The sequence below is a fragment of the Ammodytes marinus genome (assembly GCF_949987685.1).
Source record: "Ammodytes marinus genome assembly, chromosome: 13".
NCBI lineage: Eukaryota > Metazoa > Chordata > Actinopteri > Uranoscopiformes > Ammodytidae > Ammodytes > Ammodytes marinus.
The window spans coordinates 22,383,250-22,405,903 of NC_137217.1; the positions used below are offsets into that span (position 1 = coordinate 22,383,250).

At 45.3% G+C, this 22,654-nt stretch overlaps 1 protein-coding gene across 2 annotated transcripts in view; it reads left to right on the forward strand.

Moving 5' to 3' along the window:
• Positions 1–312: 312 nt before the first annotated feature.
• LOC307260025 (nectin-2-like) overlaps positions 313–22,654 on the forward strand; it is an 88,591-nt gene continuing 66,249 nt past the window's right edge. For both annotated transcript variants that reach the window (XM_080040140.1, XM_080040139.1), the window contains exon 1: positions 313–737. In XM_080040140.1, coding sequence (XP_079896266.1) covers positions 668–737 — 70 coding nt within the window. In that variant the 5' untranslated portion in view covers positions 313–667. The remainder of the gene's footprint in view (positions 738–22,654) is intronic.

The following is a 22,654-nucleotide window of genomic DNA, read 5'->3' on the forward strand; positions in this document are numbered from 1 at the left end:
CAGCAGATACTTCTCATTTGTTTTGTTAGTTGTGACCATAGAAGGGTTTTCCTGCATATGAATAAAGCTTTATGATCATGTGCATGTTATGGCAAAAAAAATCTAAGTGCAGGTTCTGTCCACCAAGGGAAAAAAATGCTCCTGGCCATTTCAACAAGTTGCTCCTAGAGATCCCCTCGTGCCATCGTTAGTTCTAATTAGGTTTTTTTGGGGGGGTGGGAGGGGGGCTGTGACGCCTCTCGGGCTGATGACATCATCCAGTCAGTCACACAGCCGGACAGCAGCGCGCTCACTTCTGATGAACTAGTTGGTGGAGAGAGACCGCGCAACTATACTTCGTTACGTTCAGATCACCAGCGGAGGGAAATATTCACCTGTGCGCCGCGAGGACGAATTCACGAGGATTTTCGTTAGTTTTTTTGTTGTTGTTGCAGACTCTACCTTAAAGGGCGCCGCGAGAACACTAACAAGAATCTCTGTTGTACCCCTGGTCTGTCCTGCAGAACAAACAAGTTTTTTAGTTCTCCTCATTTTGTTTTGCCCTGAATGAGCGAGATTTCTCACAGAAGCTGACCCGCATCCGGAGATTCTTTTTGCTTCGATTTGACATTTCTTTGGAGAAGAGACAAGCGCGCCAGCTTTCGTACAGAAAGGAGCGTAATCGACCATGGCGAGACATGACTGCTCCAAAATCACCGGACTGCTGTGCTGGGTCGCGTCGATACTTATCCTACACGGTAAGGAACGATCACTTGGGAAAACTTATTAGCCTGTCCAGGTCATTTTCAGCCGCGCGCTGCATTTCGTGTCTCCTCCTCGAGCTTTAATAATTGAACAGGAGACTCATTTACACCTGACTACCACCTGTCAGGGCGGTTTGACAGGGGCAGAAAATAATCCGACAGGTGATTTTCCATCTTTAACCCTTAAAATGTGTTGCTTATTTTGGTCACAGTCAACTGAAACCATGGTTTTAAACTAACACTTAATCCCTTTTACCTTATTCCTTCCGTGTTTTCGGCCAATAACCATCTGTATCGCTCTTTGACCCGAGTTTCGGTCGGTGACTCAACAACGCCATGTTTAGTTTTCTAAGGTGTGGCTCTGTTTGGAGCAAGGTGAATTTCCCCCAGGTCAGGTGCCTCTATAACCCAGTTTCTGTTCCAGCCTGCCCTTGTTCATATATCCTATCCTAAAGCCACATTTTTCTTTCTTTCTTTCTTTCTTTCTTTCTTTCTTTCTTTCTTTCTTTCTTTCTTTCTTTCTTTCTTTCTTTCTTTCTTTCTTTCTTTCTTTCTTTCTTTCTTTCTTTCTTTCTTTCTTTCTTTCTTTCTTTCTTTCTCTCTCATCGTCCCCCTGCTCCCTTTCTTCCCTACAGCTCAGTTGAGAGAAATGGGACTGGAATAGGCTCTTCATGTACACAGGCTAACATAAAGGGCAGAACAGCTGAAACTTAATACATTTCCCCCAGATGACAACTCGTTTAACCATTAGAAGTTGTAGGCTACCTGCTTCTTTCAGTTTCCCTTCAGTGAACCACTCCCCATGTTATGACTCCACCATGAGATAGTTTCTATTACTTTGTGTCGGATACAGTATCAGGTCACCCCTTGCCTTCCTGGCAACATGTTTTCTAGAAGTTAATAATTCAGGTGTTTTCCAATCCACTTGAGCTTCCATAGCCTACAGGTGCCACCAACCACGCCACAATGTGTAGGCCCAGAATGAGAGTAAACATTCCTGTTATGCAGTTAACCTATTAACATATGAATGTTTGGCATGAAACCAGTTCAACGTTTTCTCTGGCCTCCTCCTCACTATTCCCAGCTATTTCTTTTGTGCAGTAATTGGGGCAGAGAATTATGTAGGACTAGAACTAACGTACTACTGCCACAGATACAGTGTACATTTCCAGTGGTGTACAATATGTACCAATGTGATTGTGGTAGTGTTTTAATTCACAGCTTGTAACTGCGTGATGCTTTTGACTTATTCATGCTTTGGACCCCCCCTTTTTTATTTATTTTTTGGTCCAATTTCATTTTACAGAACCTGAAGTGCTCTTATGGGGGAGAGAAAAGTGGGAGAAAACAAAAGAAAGGGTTTTACATATTTATGAGCGAGGAACTGCGGAAGACCTAACCAGCACAAGCAAAAACACTGCTTTTGGTTTTCCTTGAGTTAAGTCATTCTTTTTCAAAGCGAACCTCTAAACCTTCTTCTCCTTTCGGGTAGTAGTTAAGCTCTGCAACTGCAGCGCAAAAACTTTATTTTCTCTCTTTTCTAATTTCCTCTCAAGTGGTGACAGCAACCAGCATCCCCCCCCCCCCCCATCCATCCTGTGTCGGAGACTGAGGGAAGTGATTTAGTTCTCTGCAAAGTTTTTTCCCTGTACTGTGGGCTAACTAGTGTAAACGCTCAATATTGAGTTTGAGGGATTTTTAATTAAGGTGGCCTTCTGCAGTTACACATGTATATGACATGTAATAGAATAGATGGCAAGTGGGGGTCCAGTTTAAGCTCTGAAATTACACTATGTTACTACTACCCCCCACCCGTCAAGTTAAGGTTGGGAGGGACCATGGATGTGGGTCAGAAAGGCTTGGCCCATTACCATGGAGACGTTGTTTTTGGAAGAGTGGTGGGCTTTTAGAGGGGGAGTTGAGGTCGGGGGGTATGAGGCAGCATTGTCTTTATGGCTGAGTAAGCTGCGCGCCGTGCAGGGGGTGGCTGGCTGGCTGGCTGGCTGCCTGCATGAGAAACTGGTGGGCATACAGGGTCAGGGCCGGGGGAGGAGGCCGCCACTTCCTTCTCACACACTGAAACTCATTTTAGTTAGTTAATTCAGATGCAAAGCTACTCTTGACGGCTATACCCTTGGTTTTGATTGGAACTGGAGGCTTTTGGTCAGCCAACTTCAAACTCTGCTGAGTTTCAGGATTGGCTGTAAAAACCAAACGGGCAGCGTCTGATTGTGACAGGCGTCGCCCCACCTCCCCTCTTTCCCAGCCACCACTTTAAACCTTCCTCTCTCCCGCCATCCCTCGCTCCCCCTCCCCCACCCCCGGCGCAGAGTACATACAGGGGCCTTGTTCTCGTCTCTTTTTATTTTCAGCCATCCTTCATTCTTTCCTGTCCAGTGTGCTTTTGTTTGAGTGACGGTAGTCATGAGTTTATTCCAATGGCCTCCCTCCCCCGTCTCCTATATGCTCTTTGTGCTGAAGGCTATGCTGTTTATGACATGTAACACAACATGTAGACAGGCAGGAAAATAAACCAAACGTGACCCCACCATGTTTCTCTCACCACGACTTTGGGATTTCTTGTCAGCTAGAGCCGTGGTGGCTTCTTTGGAAAAAGGTAAAAATGCTGGAACTCCCCAAGTGTTTTTAACAACACTGCCTTCCCACACACACATACTTGCACATGCATAACTCTGATGAAATGACGTTTACTTGAAGTGAAGTCTTTCTTGTGCAATAGCTCAAACTATTAGCTCTAATTCCCCCCTCCACATTGAGAGATTGTGTGTGTGTGAACAGTGTAGCCTTGCCAAGCCAGGGACCATTCATCATCACACCAGGGAAAGAGCAGTACACTTTGTCTATTAAGGGGATTGTAATTGATGGATCATGACTGGAGTTTATAATTTTTTCTTCCTTTTATGAAAGAAGGGAAAAGAAAGCCCTTAGTATCTCATTAGTGCCAGTGGAACGAGGGGCTTCGCTCTTGGTTTGGTTTTTGTGTTAATGGCTGTCGCAGTTAGGTTCTATCATTATGTAAATTAGCTATCCTCGCCCCCTTGCACTGGCCCTGTAAATGTCAGAGGGATTTTGAAAAGGTCAGGTGTTTGTGTCTAGGTGTGATAGAAAGTCAGTAAGTTTAGTTTACTAGTCGTATACACACTTACTAAGGGGCCTTCCTGTTAGAATGAAGCATCAATAACCTCCTCCACCCCTCGCAATCACGCACGCGCGCGCGTGTGCGTGTGGGCGCGTGTGTGTGTGTGTGTGTGCGTGTGTGTGTATGTACAGCGAATAGATCATCCAATTAATTTTGAATAACTAAATTGTAGAAAGGCTGAGGCAATTGTTAGGCATTTAAAAAAATTGACCCTCATGATGTAGACATCTATTATTGCTTTTCCTTTCACCAGGTACTTTGTAAAATGGGATTCAGCTTGGTGGCAATATTGAATGTCCGTCTAGAAATGAAGTGCCTCTTATCCAACGGTGAACTATTGAAAACATTTAAGCAGCAGGCACTTTTCATTTATTGATTTGAAATAATTCGACATAACCATATATGGTTTAGGATAAAAGGATATTTAGATGAATGCGTTTCAGGGAAATTACTTTCCTCTGTAGACTTTTCATTACCATTGACTAAACACAAAGGATCCATCAGATTTATTGTTGACTTGGCATTGGCAAATATTATCAGACAGAAATGGATGAATGGGAAGAGAGGGGGGTCGATTTAATACGAATCACTGCATCTAGTTGCATTTTAGGACGCAGTATTGGACCACAAACACAATTGAACACACACACACACATGTTCATATATGCATACAGCTTGTGTTGAATAAGGGCGGCAACTTGAGGCTGCACTGGAAGTCAGACGATATTCCAATAACAGGGAGGGGCTGTGTCGTCACATACACAAAGTGAAAGTGTATCTGGGCTTTTTACGGTTTCCTACAGGAAGAGGTATATCATCCTGATCAACAACCCTGTTATCTTCCACAGACATCACATCCGAGGACATCCTTTTTTATAGCTCCGTGCTCATTTAACTAGCTGTCTGTAAAGGAAGCTTAATCTCCTCCTTGTAAGTAATGATAGTGGCTTCACTGCAAAAACAGCCAAAAGCAGGAGCTCTTTGACGGCTCCATCTCCATTGTCGGAGGGCTCCCTTCTTTTGCCCTCCCTGTTGGTCACTCTGAAAGCCCTCCCCCTCCCTCCCCCCCATGGGGATGTTTGTGTTTGGCTCCCAGGGTTGCCAGACTGCTGGAGTCGGTCCCATCTGAAGGAAAATGAGCAGAAATCCTCGTCTTAGAAGGAATGCCAAATGTCATTAAAGTAAATAGAGGCGGCTGAGGGGGGTTCCAAAAACCCAACTGTGCTGGGGTCGCGTGATGTTCTTGGCAGAGGTGTTATCTTCAAATCAAATCTGCGGTAATTAGCTCAAACACCATTCCATAATGTACTCTAACCACCCACGTTTTTGTGGATAATGGAGAGTTTGAACACTACTATTTGCAGGAATAGCATGGCAGCACCTCATCTTGTATAAAAAAAATGCCATACGGCTTACTTTAGTTTTCAGTCACACACACATTTCCACGCCATTTCTCATGATACCTTCTGCCAAATCTGCATTTCCCTGTGTCTTAGGAGGAATTTAGGGAGATGCAGGTCAGACCATGTCCTGTGCTCAGGCAATGTGGAGAATGAGCGATGATTCCAGTTAAATATCTGTTGAAAGGCAGCCAATCTCTTAAAATAAAATTCCCCCTTAATTAACTAGAGACGGGAGATGAGTGTCTCCGTGACCCCACTGTAGTAAAATGATGTGGAAGAGCAGAGCAACGAGTTGGGGGGGTTGAGTATGTCGACATTTTCAAATTCCACGCCGCAGTGTCTTGGCAGAGGAGATGGAGCAGGATCTTTTGAAAAAAAAAAAAAAAAAACTTGTGAGGGAGTGAACCAGGGAAGGCCAAGATTTATCAGCTCATTTGTAATTTGGTCTCACCAACCTCCGCCTTAAAGCACAAGACACATATTTAACAGCCAATAGAGCCTTCCATTGTGGATGCGACATGGCCGCTTGCTTGCACTCACTTTTCCCTTTTTTATTATCGTTTCCTGACCTGTTCCCTCTCCCTGCCATCCTTCTCCTTCTTCTGTCTTTGTCACATTCTTTTATTTCTGAAATCCTCCCCATAGTGTGCTCAGCAGATCTCTGTGCAACTCAGCACTAGGGCCCTTGTGTGTCCTCCTCGGCGTGTCCCTACATATATACACACACAAGCACACATGCACACACACTGCAGCTCATTAGCAGTCCCCTTAATGTGTCTAAATGTAGTTTGCGAGGTGGAAGGTGGTTTGGGTTATTGATCTGGTATTGAATGGTGGATGATGCAGTGCCCTTATGTGATATTGAAAACATTTAGGGCTCGCTCTGTCGGCCTGACGGCGCCATGAAACATCTCTTTCCCCTCCTCCTCTGCTAATCCCTCCTTGTGTCCTCTCTGTCCCTACAGTATGTGAAATGTGGAGCCAGGTTGGCTGTTCCTACTTCTGTCTCTCTTCACACGCATTTTTGCTTCCTTTTCATCAGCGGTGTTACCGGCAGCATCACAGTGACTTTGTCAGATTCGTTACCTATCTGCACACCTTCTTACCTTCTATTCAAACAGACACACACAGACACACACACACACACACACAGACACACACACACACACAGACACAGACACAGACACAGACACAGACACAGACACACACACACACACACACACACACACACACACACACACACACACACACACACACACACACACACACACACACACACACACACACACACACACACACACACACACACACACACACACACACACACACACACACACACACACACACACACACACTGACGTGCTGCATCTTCATCACTTCTGACTTTGACAAGGTCATGTCAAATTCCCATTTATCAGAGCTAGCTACAGGAGGAAATTGAATTTGGTGTGACAGGGTCTTGTCATGTCTGGATATGGAGTCATGCTCCTCCCAAAAACCTTCTGCACTCCAACTGCTTTCAATTTAGCCAGCTCTCCTCCTGATCCCAGCAGATATATCAGAGAAAACATATCAAAACTACACACTGAAATGTGAATAAAATGTATCATTAACGTTAAGATATCATCTCCGAAACATGAGATAAGAGAGCTTAATGGGCCATTGCGGGGATCGTACACAACGGTTTTATTTCTCATAAAAGCATGTGGAGAGGGTTCTTGTGTTTCACAACACGCCCAGGCAGAGTTCTTGCAATGCAATCCTACAACTCTATCTTGCCGCTGTGCCGGCATCCTACGCTGATGAACAAGTAACGTAGCTGTCATTGGTCCCCAGAGCTTTGAGAGAGCAGGAGCATTTAAATGCTCCCCTGAAGCAAACAGCACATTAAGGTCAAAAGGAGGCAGCAGGTTTATTCAGTTATCAGACCTGTGTTTTGTCAACAGGGCATGCCAGCTTTGTTTGGTTTGGGCTCCTGAGGGGAGAGCAGGTCCTCCTTTCGCGGAACTGATTTGTTTCATTCACGTGTTCAACTGAGTGCCATGCTCCCTAATCCCCTCTGTCACATTTGTGCCTTTCCTTCCACTCCACCATCTTGACTCGTTCTCCCTCTGTCTTTCTGTGTTTACGTACTCTCTCCTAATGCTCCAACTTCCCCTCTCTCTGTAATTCGGTCCGCATAATTGATCCATCTGCTCAGTAAACTTGCCGTCTCTCTTACTGTATCTCTCTTCCTCTTCTCGTCCCGTCCTTTGTTCTACTTCCCTCCTCCATTCCTAGTCATCATCAATCCCTTGTTTTTCTGCGTCTGTAATTGGAATGTCTGTCGCTTTTCCTCCATCCTCTTATACTCTCTTATACTCTTTGCCTGTGCTCTCTCTCTCCCCCTCTCTCATCTGTACATTTCTTCCTCTCCCCTGTCCCGCTGCCCAATTCCCCCAGTTGTCTCTTCCACCCATGTCAGCCCCAGAGTTCCTCTTTAAGCCTCTCCAAACTGCCTTTGCGACTTTCCCCATCTCCTGCTCTCATTTCCTCCCTCCCTCCCTCCCTCTGTCACTCGCTCACTCTTTTCTCCTCTCATACCTCCTCCTCAACAGCCCCCACCCTCCCCGCAGGCATTTGTATTGCAGGCATCTTTACCTTCCTACCGCCCCTAACAAGGTCTTATGTTTCTTTTTTTTCAATCATTCTCTCTCTCTCCCCCTCCCTCTTTCTTTCTCTTTTTTTCTCTGTCACATACTTTTCTTCTCTCCCTCTTTCTCCCCCTAATGGCCATGAACACCTCCTCCCACTCCACCCTGGTGGGCATTTTTTTGAAGGTTAAGTTGCGATGACACTTTTACAGTGTTTCCCCACCTCTCCCCCTCCCTTGATTGTATCACCCTTTCCGTCTCCTTGGCCCAGGCTTCCAGAATGACAACCATCATCAACACCACCTCCTCACATGCAAGCGCAAAACTCACACGGAGCACAGGCGAGCACAGGCACACAGATTTCTCTGAGATGTTGTTGGGCTGATTTGATGGTTGAATCACTTGATTACTGTACAGACGACAGGGAAAAGGGAAGCGACCGAACAGGGTTGAGTAAACTATAGTGAGCTTATAAGCAAAAGAGTGAGACGCGTAACCGTAAAAGCAAAAAGCAGATGAAGGATTTTCTTTCTATTCAGCAGAGCTAACCTGTCATGCAGTGCTGGGATCAAGCTGACGATGTCCACTCTCCTGCTGCTAACAGTACACGCTGTCACACACTCATCTCCCCAGCAGGCAGTTACTAGGCCAGTAATATAGCTTGACTCATCTCGCTAGAATCTCATACTTACCGATGGTCATATTTGAAAGGTTCATCATTCCTGTTGTATTTTTTTTTTCTAGTACAGTTTTATGCCAAAACAGAAAATATACATATTTTGGCGCTTTTCCACTGCGTGGTATCAGCTCAACTCGACTCAACTCGCATGTTTGGCGTTTTCACCGCAAAAACATGATAGCTAGCGTTTACATTACAAGCCTCGGACTGCACTGATTACCTCAATAGAATAGTCAGGCTGAGACACGGCTTGCATTTGCAAACACGTATCCTGAAACAAGCACAAAACAGTCAACTTTATGATACCCACGTTTACGTGCACAGGGATGTACATGACACTTGACTGCGTGACCGAGTCACACATCGGGACACCAATCCTCCCTTTTAAATGGCCCGTCGCAATATTCTTCTACTTCTTTTAGCCAGCACCAGGAGGGTAGCCTATTTCCTAAACATTGTCCTTCTGTATTTTTGGCGGTTGGTTCAGTTAATAGTACAACAACTGCTCGTAATTTCTGCTTTGCTACTTGGCCTCGGTGTCAGCTTTCTGCTCCTTTTGTATGACGACTCGCCCATGTTCAGGAGGTACTTTTTGGCAGTGGAGAACGACCCGTGCTGCTACCAAACCAAGTTGAGTTGAGTCGAGTTGAGCTACATTTGTGGTGGAAAAGCGCCATTTGTGATGCTACTTGTTGGTGAGTTTGTATCTGAGAGATACAAAAATGGTTAATCATTTTTCATGCAGGCCCAGATATACTGTATCTCTTTATTCCATAACTGCCTTCATGAAAATGTCAGAGTTCAGGGATGTCTAATAAAAAGGCTCTGACTCAAAGAGACATGCTACCATACAAGTGCTGTATAATAGAGATTTTTTCTGGCAAGACAAAGCTATGAATCGAGAAACATCTGGCACAATAATTAATAATCAATAAAAGTTTATACTGTTAAAATAGTGGACAAATCAAATTTGGGTCGGGTTGACCATAAACCTCCCATAATACATTTTTTAACCTGATGTTTAACTTGCATTTGCACAATAACAGTTCGGCATTGAACCGCGGCGACCTTGAGATGTGTTTTTTTTAGTCCAAGCAGTCAGCTGGCCTCTGCTAGACAGAATGATACACTTGGTGCTAGTAAAAACAGAGACACCATTGTTCTCAGACCCTCCTCCTCCTTCCTCCCCTCAGACTGTTACCCTGTAATCCAGGTGAGCCGAGGGAGAGCAGTGAGAAGGCCGTCTATTGTCCTCGCTCCCCCCTTCCCTTTCCTCCCGTTGCACCACACCTGTATCAATGGACAGACCTGCCTTTGAGCAGCTGGCCTAGAGGGGAAAGTGGATCTGTAACGAGAGATGATTGGCTAGTTTCTCCCAATCATCTCCAAATGCAGGCTGATGGCGGGGGCTTTTTTGATGTTGTTGTGTTGAATGGATGGACCACTGTAGTGCCTTTTTTTATACACAACAAGGCCTTCATGCGCTCCAAAGGGGGCATTTGTGTGAAGAATGTCCAACATTTGCCTGTATGTATAGTATGTATGTTTACCCCATGCATGTACACTTGCTCGTTGCCAGGCCGCTTGCTGTTTAGGCTTTTCTTTGTTGGCCTCTTTAGAAAGAACCCGGAGGGAGGGGATGAGCAAGGTGAGGGGAAAGCAACAGAGTATTTCTCTGCTGACTAGTAGTACTTGTCACCGAGATCCCGAAGGTGTGCTCTCGCTCCCTCAGGTTACTTGGATCCGTCTCATGAACCCCTCCTCCGCATTTTAAAAGCTTTTAAAGGAAACGCTTTAACCGCTCACTTCTGTCCTTCCTTTTTCGCCTCCTCCTCTCCTCTTCTACTCTTCATGCAACAAGCTCGCGGGCTGATTCGTACATCAGTGATTCATGAATTTATCTCCGGCAAGGCACAGTCATGCAGGGTGCACGCATGAGTGTGTGCCGGGTGTGCATATAGGGTCTGAGCGACAGAAGATGGCTGCATGCTGGAGGGTGGTAAGGAGGAAAGGAAAGGAAAGGTAGAGAGGGAGAAAGAGGGAGGGAATGCGCTGTGATGCCAGCCATGATTAGAGCAGCAGCACTCTCCGTTTAAACACACATTTAAATAGACATAGCCTTGGGAAGATTAGAGGGAGGGGGGTGGGAGGGGTGTGTGGTTCCTCTGCTTGTGTAAACTAACACAAGTGTTCTCGATTGTTCTGTTTTTAAATAGAAGAGTCCCTCCGGCTTCACCAACTACCCAACTTTTATCTTGTTCATTTGTTTGTCCCTCTTTCTCTCACTCCTTTATTTCCTCTGCTCTCCAGTTACTTTCTGACACACATTTGCTTTATCTGGCATGGATTATTGATGTCCTTCGTAAATGCGGCTGCCTCCCTCTATAACCTTCTCCTCTGCATTCTCCTGCATGACTCCCTCTTCTCTTCTCGTGTGTCCGCTCATTTTGGCTGGCGTCATCCCTGTGCCTGTCGGTTCCCCTTCCTCTCTCTCGGACAATTTATCTCTCCTCCTCATTCCTTCCAGATGACTCTCTTTCTCCTGCCTCTCCCCTCATCACCTCAGCCCATTGTGAGTTTGCTTCCTGCCCCTCCCTCCCCCCCACAACCTCAGCCCCCCCCCCCCCCCATGCACCACACTTCTTCTTCCTCTCCGAACTTGACTCCACTTGCTTGTCTCAGGTTTGAGTGTCCATCTTTGATTCCCCTCCCCTTTCCTCCAGTTTTTTATTTACATAGCGAGGGATAAAGGTGTGTATATAGGGCTGTCGGGGATGGATGGATTGATGGATGTGGAGAGGCCACGGGTGAGGGGGGATCCGGGCGTTTGATCGACGCTGCTGTCAGTCAGGATACTACTTAAATAATTGGCCTGGTTTGTTATTGTGAGAAGGTCCTTCTGTTGAACAGCTGCCAGCTTTTATTGAGATTTTCATGTCGGTAGAGAGTTCATTTCACCACCACCACTGGCGTCCTCTTGCTATCCCATAGATCTCTAACATGATTTCCATAATGTGGCCTTAAAGGGTCCCAGTGAGTTCAAAGTAAACCCCATTTTTAGACCTATATTGTCAAATTTTTTTTAGACATATGAACGTCTCCAGAGACGGGGGGGAAACTTTGCTGGACCACATGTCTGCCCTTTAAAAAGGCTGTCCCTTGTAGATGACATAATTATGCAGTGTCAACGTGTGACAGGCCGAGCTTAGCTGCATTAGAAGAATTAATATGCACAGCGTAGAAGGGAGGCTGTCCATGATCTTCTAATGCTTCTTGCCACTCACTCCTCTCCGCTCATCTTGGGAAGCCTGGAGCGAGTTATCTCTGCAGCCATCAGGGCTAATGTTCCACTGTCTTCCTTCTGCCCGAGTCATGGGTTTTAAGGCTCGCATAATCGCCATCGGAATGACATTAATTTGTCAACTATAATGAATGCGCTTGAGTTTCTACTTGGTCATTTAATGCTGACACTGGGGTTAATTGGCCTTAAAAGTATCTGATAAAGGCTTTGATATCATAGTTTGGCTGGTCTGGTTACAAATTAAATGCATAATTCATTATTAGACCTTTTTTTTTATGAAAGCCCTGAACCTGAATAGATTTTAATGTGACACTTGGATTGGATCTCAGCTATTATATTCATATGTATTATCAATTGATTTAAATAATAATTTGTTGATTTACTGTTGGTAGAAAATGAATACGCGTGTTTGAAAGCTTTGATTTGACATGACAATGTAAAACACATTGTTATACAGTGCAAGGTTACTAAACCCCACCTTTAATTTCTGTATGAAATTAATTTGCCCGGTGGAATGGCAGTGTTACTGAACATGAGATTTCAGGACCAGGGAAGAGAGTGGAGTAAGTGTCCAGCAGTGCAGCTTCCTGTGCCATATATCACAACACCAAGCACAGGTCAGCACAGTGAGTATGTAGCCGTTGTTGTTACTGAGCATACAGCTTGAAATATTACAGCACTGTGGCTAAGCAGATAAACTCTGGAAAGAAGTGAACTTTCTTCGCCACTGCCGCCCTGGGACGGCAGTGGCGAAGTGGGTAGGGAGTTCGCCTCTGATGTGCAGGGTCGGAGGTTCGATCCCCCGTCTCCCCGCCATGTCGAAGTGTCCCTGGGCAAGACACTGAACCCCGAACTGCTCCCGATAGTTAGCTTAGTTAGCTTAGCACCCTAGTGCTAAGCCTACCCTGCGTGGTAGTTGCTGCTATCGGTGTATGAATGTGTGTGTGACTGGGTGAATGTGTACAAAAACAATGTAAAGCGCTTTGAGTCTGTGATAAACGGAGATATAGCGCTATACAAGTCCATTTACCATGAACTGAAGTGCTGTTTGACTTCCCTTCTACTTTTTTATTTTGGGCGTTATCTCACTGTGAGCCTGTAAACACTTGATGCTTTGATAAGCTTTAGAAACACAGTGGCATCCAACATTTTTCTCAGTCTATTTTATTGTCCATTGGGAAAGCAACAAGAACAGCCATGCACTAACTAAGCCGAAAAATATTTATATGTATCCGAAAGTATCTAGAGCTGAAATGATTTGTTGATTTTAAGCAAAAATGCCAAACATTTCCTAGTTCCATCCTGTCAGTTATTATAATTTGCCTTTTTCTTTCCTGTCTTATGCAATATTAATCTGAATGTCAACAAGCAATTTGAAAGCGGCACTTTGGGCTTTAGGAAATGGCAACACTTTTCACTATTTTGCCTTTTTTTTCAACTAATTGATATATAAGCAATTTCATTGATGATGAAAATAATAGTTAGTTGCCAATACCAAAACATTTTTTTTTCAAAATGAAAGTAGTATGGAAGTACATTAATGCCAGATACCCAGGAGTACTCATAATTGCCAGAGGCGCAATTGCTTTAAAGACCCTTTTCAAGTAAAATGTTACTTGGTGGACGTTCTGACATATTGGAGGCCTGAGCGAGTCTAGCACAAGGTCATTAGGTCAAGACAACACCAAAGCCCAGCTGTGCTGAGTCTGTAGTGGTAGAAGCGACAGGAGTAACAGAGCTGCAGAGATCATGGGAATGGTAACACAGGGATGAGCCAGGGGAAGAGGCGAGTGCAGGCCATCCTGTTTAGAGGTAAATGTATGTTGGCAGTAGCTAAAGGCAGGAAAAGAGTGAGAGCACTATGGCGAGAGGAGTGAGAAGGCTGTTACTGAACCATCATAGGCTGTAATGAGACACAGGTGCAGCCCATGGAAGCACATCCACTATCGGAGAGGAGGATGGGAATGCTGGGAAGTCGGAGATACTGTAGTGCTACAAGACTAATGACCCAATGTACCATTTCACTTGGTAGAACATTATTACTTATTGGCATGCACACCCCCTCATAGGAGTTCTTGAACAATCACCCGAAAACAGTATGGCACCCTGGGGACGTGTCATTACTCTGGGCACCCAGGCTTGCTCTGTCTCTCCATTCATTTGCATCTATTTTGAGCGCCTAAAGAAAAATCACAAGTGCAACACATTAAAATCAAGCCTGACATGCTGCCACATCACAGGAATAATTTTGGGGTGTTGTGTAGTTTATTACCATCTCTAAATATTTCATTGAGATTTTCAAGACATTTGCTAATGAATGAATGGGGAGCCAGGAAAAGCCAGGGTTGTTGCAGTACTGCAATGGATTTCATCACTTGATTGTTAATGAACTTGTGTTTTGAGTTTGTTTTTCTTGCTAAAAACGGAAAATGGTGGATTAGAAAAGGCTGCAAAGAGGGGGGTGGGGGTGTTAAGGAAGTCCGAGGGGAGAACATACTGTAAGGTGAGAGATTGCGATAGGAGAGGCAGAGGAAAGAAGGGCACAAGCTGCACAGGAAAAAGGTGTGAAAACAGTGTCGGGGGTATTGAATCAGGGGTGTGTGCGCGGCAGATACAAACTCCCTGCCGCAGGCAATGTATGCTGCTGTTTTTCTTCAACAACTTCAAGATCAGTCAAAGGCATGAACCAGATGGAAGGTTTAGGAAGGGTGGAACCCCCACAGTAAATGTGTGTGTGTGTGTGTGTGTGTGTGTGTGTGTGTGTGTGTGCGTGTGTGCGTGTACAGTCATCATGCATGGTGTAGGGAGAGGAAGGGGTGATCCAGAGCAGACGTGGTCAGCAAGAAGTGCATTGTGGGTGCATGGTTTGTTTGAACACCAGACATCAGAGAAAGAGTGAGAGAATGGCCTCTGTGTTCAGCCAACACTGAGTGAGTAAATATTTTGGAAGGGCATGCTGCGTCGGTAGATTGTTCTTTCTGGCAGCGGGGGTGACAACGGAGGAGGGAGAGATGAGAGGGGAAGGATACGGCGAGCTGAAGGAAGGACTGTGAAGCAGCATCTCTGTTTATTCCGCCATGCACAGACTGGGGAACACAAACCCAGCTTTGTCTTACGCCCAGGGTGACTTAACGTTAGAGCTATAGCTGTGAGAGCCTCGGAGAGACGCTATAGCATAAACTGCTTTGCTCTTTCCCCTTCATTTGCTGCCAAATGACATCGCTTACTCTGCTACGGGGTTGCCCTCGCTGCCAGTGGCTGCTATCATGAAGGCACAATGTGTACTTCTCGGGGTCCGTATACCTCTCCTCAGGGTGCTTATCCACAGGCCAAAGGTGTATACACTACAGGGCATGCTGCGGCAGCCTTGTTAGGGTGTTGTTTGATGTGTCTTGTTTTCTTTTTTGGCGAACATACTGTGAGTAAGAATGTACATGCCAAACACGCATACCGCTGTCTGACCCCTCCACACCCACCCTGTAGTGTTGTGTGTGTGTGTGTGTATGTGTGTGTGTGTGTGTGTGTATATATATGCGTGTGTATATATATCTTTTTTTTTCTTTCCATTGTGTTAGGGCAGGATGGCTCCAGTGTAGGAAGAGGGATAAGAGGGGTCATTCATTCAACATACACACTAAGATACACACTAACACGCATGCACACACACCTCCCTCCCAGGCCTTTCATCTTTACTCTCTCACAGGCTTCTCTTGTTCTGTCACTCTCGCTGAGGAGAAAAAAGGCAGGAGAGAGAGAGATGGAGGAAGGATGTCGGGGGTGAGGAAGGGGGTCGGGTAAAGGGGGGAGACGAGGAAAGGACAGAAAACGATTTGCGCCTGAATTTTTCCCTTTGCAAAATCATCCACCAGCGGCTTGCCCCACCCAACTGCATAACCTAAATTTGGGGAAAGGGTTAACAGGTTGCAGAAAGCTCTCTCCCTGCTTCCGTGCACTGCCATCTCCTTTTTATCTCTTTCCACCCTCCATCTCTTTTAATTGCATCCTACTCATCTCATCTTCTAGTCGCCTGGCCTTCACCCCCCCCTCGCCCCCACCCTCCTCCCATTCCACTCTTCCTCTGTCCATCCCTCGCTTTCCCTGGGGCTTGCCTCAGTGGGTCGGTTCCAGTCTGTCTGTTTGCTGATGACTCCACTTGGAGCAGATGTGATGCTCAGCAGCTGTTGCTCGGCTCTGCAGCAGCCACCCTCCCTCTCCATATCTCTCTGCCCCCCCCCCCTTTTAATGTCTCCGCTGCTCTTTATTTATCTAAATGTCCTTTTGTTCGCCGTTGCTCAACTGCAAATCGTCGAATTACATTTAACAATTTATTCGGGGATAATCTGTTTTGTCTTCTCTGACCAACCGCAGCAATTCGTTTCACTTTCTTCCGGCCCTCCCTGATGCAGATGTTGCCGTTCAAAGCACATTTGGATTTCTGGGTCGTCACAATAAGTCTTGAATATCTGTCGTCTTTTTTGTCTGTCTGCCTCATGGATGCCAACTGTCACACTGTAATCATGTGAAACAATTGCTCGCCATTGATGGCAGTATTGTAGAGAGCAGAGTGGGTATTTTTCCACCCATAAATCTGGCAAAAAGCAAGAGATGCGAATGACTGTGTGTTTGTCAATGTGTGTGTGTGTTCGTGTCATTGGGTGGATTAAACAACAACACAATGTTGTTGAAAGCCAGGCCCAGAGCTCAAATTAGAATCTCTCTGTTTGGCTTGATGTTGAGATGTATAGAGACGAAACGGGAGACTTGAAAGAATGGACACTTGAAGAATGATGAAGTGGGGTTTTATTTGGGCTAACCCCCATCAGTTGCCTGCACTTCTCCGGGATAGACTTATTAGAATGTTTATTGGCTCTCTCTGTGTTGATTTGCTCTCCCTCTTGTGTCTGTCTCCTGTGAGGCTCGGCTGGCTGCTGAACTGAGCATCCTCTGACAGGTGCCCTCTTGTCTGAGATGAGAAGAGAAGAGGGGAGAGAGATTGCAGGAGGGTGGGTGCTTCACGTCACTTTGATGACCTCAGCCTGGAGAAAAAAAATCTGTTTCTGGACAGGCGTGCGTGGCCGTGTTGGTGTGCGTGTGTGTGTGGCCCTGTTGGTGTGTGTGTGTGTGTGTGTGTGTGTGTGTGTGTGCCGAGAAGCATAGACGTGCATGTGTCACATCTGTAATTGGCTGCCGCAGCCAGAGCCAGACTTGGCCTCTTGATCTTGTGGAAATCTGGGATCAGCGTAGCAGATCCGCCTGCTAATCAGCACTCGGAGCCCTCGCACACACACGGGAATATCAACCTGTGTGCTTCTGCTCTGGAGGCTGGAATATCACCGCACTCGGGGTTTAATCACTCAAGAAATCCCTTAATGGGAAACGTTACATGCCGTCTAATTTGAAGATGGTGAGATAAAACTTTGTGGTGTGTGACAGCGATGGTGTTTGTGTGTGTTCTGTGCGCACCTGACTGAAACACTGATAAGAGCCAGGTATCGAGCGCCACTTTGCTCCTGCGCTCCCGAGATGATAAGATTACAACAAGGCCAGATCACTGTTGGCTTTCTTTGCACTTTACCCTCTGCGGTCTCTCCTCTGTGTGACCGTTCTGTGTGTAGTCATGGTGGCATACGGCACGGCGTTAGTGGGAAACTTCATACGCAGGAATCATCACTCAATCCTGGTTCCCCTTTGAGGACTGCGCTAATTAGCCGGCGTCTGTGATTAGTTGCCTTGTGTTTGATCTGCTTCACTCCTCTCTCCCTCTCCGTTGAAAAAGGCTGCCTGCCTGTGCTGCAATTTGGCTCTGAGGTGCAGCAAACACACTCAGGCAGACGCACATTGACTCAAAAACAGACACACAAAGATGAACACAGCGGCCAACTTTTCCTCGCCTTATTGGAGACCCTGCAGGTGGCCACATAAACAGGATCATACATCAGTAGACACATACACATACACACACACACACATACACACAGGCATGACCTGTAGTGCTCCAAAACATAGCATGTTGCTCCTTCAGTAGAAAGAGTGCAGCTGTTAATATTTCACCACTGCATACCAAGAACTTTGTTTACTTTCACTCTGAGAGTTTCAGCCTGTCAATGAAATTCCCCTGAACAAAACAATGTTACACTGCTCTTGGCGTGGGTGGATAGCTGAGAAGTGGATTTGCTTAACTTAACCCGGCGTGATTATAGCTAAAGATGGGCGAATTATGAATGTAATTACATTTCTACAAATCCCCCTTTGCTCCCCTTTTTGCATTAGGTCTCAATGGCAAAGCGCAGAAGGGGGCATCCATTCTCTGTTTAATATGACACAAATAAGAGCACTGCTTTGGTGTGTGACAGAGCACTGTCTAATTACACAGAGGCTGTGATATTGAGGAAGCCCGGCTGTCCTTGAAGCTGGCCACTGGAGCATGCCGGAGCCATCTCTGTCTGCCCATTCCACCATCTATCTATCCCTCACTTTTCAATCCTTTTATCTGTCACTCTGCCTTAAGGGGTGGTAGGTAAACAAAGGCAGCCCCAACCCAATGTAATGACGACCTGAAAGGGGAGGGTGCGTGTGTGTGTGTGTGTGTGCGCGTGTGTGTGCGCGCGTGCGTGTGCGTGTGCGTGTGCGTGTGTGTGTGTGTGTGTGTGTCCTCATGATCTCTGGGAAGTGATTTCAGTCTTCTTGGACTTAGATCAATTGTGGCATCATTGCGACTGCAGAGCGATTACAGGCTTAAACCCAAGGTTCATACTGTTATTAAATAGAAATTTGATGACCTGCTGTCTGCCTTTTTGACAGGTCAAGTTGTTGAGGACGCCAAGCTATCCTCAATACCAAAATCTAGATGCGTTATTGATCAGACATTTTCATCAGCTCTCAACACTGTCTTTTTTTAAACAGAAGGATTGTTAATTGATTGACATAGATTGAAGTTAACCTTCAATGTTTCAAAGAGGAACATGAATAATTGACAGAGGACAGGAGGTTACCATTAGTTGCATTACCTGGATTTACCCCCTTTTACTGTTCATCATGTATACTGACAACTGCAGTTGTGTCCATCTGGTCCATTGCAGCCTTGTTGGATCAATAGGGATGGTACTATAACCATTTTTTTCATTATTGATTTAAAACTGATTAGTGAAGATAGCTAATCAAAATATCCCAAGAGCCAATGTTAAAGCCACTACGAGTAAGTCTGAACAAAAGCGGTAGTATTTTTACGACGCCAGCTGTCGTGAAGCTGTTTTCTAGCTCGTGCAGGGCCTCAAGATTCAAATAATCAGGAAGCAATATAGTGCGTGTCCGTGTGTTGAAAGTGTGAGGGCACCGGACTCTTTTCGGCTCGGTGAGAGTGGTTAGTGACAGAGCATCAACTACACCTGATTGCAATGAGTTGATCCATTGTCACCTCTCACGGAGCTGAACGAGTATGTGTCCTCACACAAAGCGAATGAACGAGAGACGGCAGTTAGTTATGGATCACGATGAGATAATGTGTTTATGTTGTTGGAAATAATGACTATTTCAGATGAATAATGGTCATCTGATGATGCTGGTGAGGCAAAGTAAACGTTGTTTTAGTAGGCTACCGCCCATTCATTTAGGAGTAAACACTGCAGTCTAGGTTCGCTCCGTGAAATTGTGTATACGTTGCTTGGCAACGCCCTCCCGCCCGCCTATCACTCTCCCTTTTACCTTTTCTTCATTGCATTTTCTTTTTTTTCTTTGATGGTTCAGCCCCGTTATCAGTCATTATGACGACAAATAGCCTAACTGTCTCAAACAAGGCTCCCGCTCCCCTTCTAGGATGACCAGATCGCATTTCCATTACTTTTCACACGTCCCGCAAATTGAGACGTTGTCCCGCATTGTTATTGAAAGTGAGCCCCCCTTTTTAAATGCGTGTTTTATAATCTGGCATTTATCCGATAGCTGTGAGGAGACAGCAGTCTCCGTTTGTCTGTGTGTGTGTTTGTCTGTGTGTGTGTGTATCGGGCTGCTGGGCTCAGTGGCTCTGTGAAGGTGCTGCCTGCAGTGCTTTAGCGTTTACTTTCCTGTTACTTCAAAATAAAAGCCAACTCACGTTTGTCAAGTGAAATGCTAATGTGAAGCCAGTGAAATGCTTTTAATGTGAAGCCGCAGCCTTAATGCTCTATTTGTTTAACAGTAGCTAACTTAACTGCTGCGCGCTGATCTAAAGATAGTGTTTTTTTAATATAGAAAGCCGTGTCTCTGGCATTACCGGTGGTGACACGAGTTTATTTTGCTAAAAAAAACGGCACTTTGTCCCGCACAAACGTAGTCTTTGTCCCACATCTGGTGAATTGGGATCTGGTCTCCCTATCCCCTTCCCTCACCTGGAGTGATAGGCTTCTCAAATCGCGTTCCTGCGCCATACTGAAATCTGCGACCAATACGGATATGTGACCATAGAGCATGCACGAGCAAACCGAAAATCGGACTGGGTGTACGACCAGATCAAATGCAGTAATAAAAACTATATAAAAACGTCTTTCTTTGCACTGATGGTCTCGTTTGCTGTTAAAGGTAATTTATGATTATCAGAGGAAACATGAGGCTGTTTAAAAGATATTTAAATGTTACTCGTAGCCGCTTTAACATCTTTTCTTTTCATTTTTGGTCGGCAGTTCAAAGCAAAAAGAGATCCAGAGAAATGAACGAAATCCTCAAATTTGAGAAGCTACTAGCTAGAGCCAGGAAACATTAAACATGGTGAGAGCTTTCCAATCATCAAAAAAAAAATTAAGTGTTATATGATCAAATGGCACCTTAAAGCTTAAAAGTAGCAAAGACTGCTTTCATTGAAAATGAGTCAGCGCAATGACTCTTTAGACCTTTTCCTATTATCTGCAGCTTTCAAAGCTTATCGCTAAACGAATGCAGTAGCTGAATATTGTTAATGGCTTTTGAAAGTTTATTGGAATGAAACACGGGGACTTTTGACTTTTGCGTCCATCCAATTGTAAAATTGTGCATACTGAGACATTTTAACTGAGCAATTTCATTTTTGTTTGTACACTGTACAAGTCCAGCTGTCTTCAGAAATATCCCCTTTGTTATTCATTTACCTTGACTGCGACCATGGAGCCTGCCACACTGTCTTACTGAATTTTCTGTTGACAAGATCGACTTGGGTGGAAATATCAGGTTCAACGCCCGTCTTTCTTTTATCCGTCTCCCTGAGCTGTACGTCTGTCTATTTGTTATTCAGTCATCCATCCATCCATCCGTCAACACCACAACAATACACTATGTTCCCAAGGCAAGTTGTCATAGTGACTGTCCTTCAGCGAATAATCAAAGTTGATCTTAACATTGGGTACAAAGGGAAGAGGTGGAGGGAGACTGTCTGAGAACAACCCTGAGCGCAACATCTTTATGCGTTCCCTGTCGTTTCTTCCTCTCCTGCTTGCTTTGTACTTTTCTAGAAACTACTCTCAAACACCTTCATCCTTTTGTTTTCATATCCTTTTTCCATGCCCTCGCTCCACTGTATCAGCTTTCCCCCTCCTCCTTTATGGGAGAGCTGATAGGAGGTGTGTGTGTTGAAGTGTCATCTTACCGGCTCCTCCTATTGAGGCTTGGAGACAATGGGCCGTTCACCTCCCACCTTCACAGCCCTTCACTGTAGTCACCTGCGGGAAGGAAATTCAGACACAAACAATGCAGCTATTCTGATATACCATGCACGGTTTCTGCTTTTAATTGCCTTCACTTATCTGTTGTTGTCCTATCTCTTTGTTCTGTTTGCATGACATCTTATACCAGCCTGATGCTCACGACTTGATACCATCTTCCCACCTGGTTGCAGCACTCATTCGCCTAATATAGGAAGAAATTGAATAAAAAGAAAAGCCCTTTTTACTCAAAATTAGACATTTGAGCAAATACACTGCAGCATACTATGAGTCATAACATAGCTTTTGCCCGTGTACACACCTTTTTTCCTTCCTCTTTTTTAAAGTGGTGGTTGTCATATTTTGGATCATAACTCGCCTATCCTCTCAAATGTTCCCCTGCAGACTCATTCCTGTGCTCCCACACACACACACACACACACACACACACACACACACACACACACACACACACACACACACACACACACACACACACACACACACACACACACACACACACACACACACACACACACACACACACACACACACACACACTTGCATTCAGTAATTAAATCCACCTGGTTGTTTCTGGCTGTTTTGACGCACTCAGTCATCCATTTATCATAATATATCACACCTCCTTGTTTGTTTGCTTGTCATTCCTGACCTTCTGTCTTCCATATGGCCAGCACTGATTTGGTAAAATGTTGTGCGACAGACTGACTGTACTCATAGATGTGTCCTTGTATCACCGTACTGCCTTTTTAATCCTTTAATGTGCAGTATAAATTGGATTGGTCTCTTTAACCCCTCAGCAATGAATGAGCTGTGTTGTGAGGCAGCGTTGTTGACCAATGTGCTTGTCAGTAGATGTCTGAGTGGCAGCCCTGACACTGTGGGAATAGCAGCTGGGAAATGAAGCGCCCCTCCCACCCCCCCACACACTCTCTCCCCCTTGGTGACGTAAAGGTGAATGTTGTCAAAAGAAAAACCTGGAAACGCAGCTGTGTTGGGTCCAGGAAGCTGGGGTTGTCATGGAATCCCTCTCACTTAAACAGACGGCTGCGTTTTTGTTTTGTTTTTAA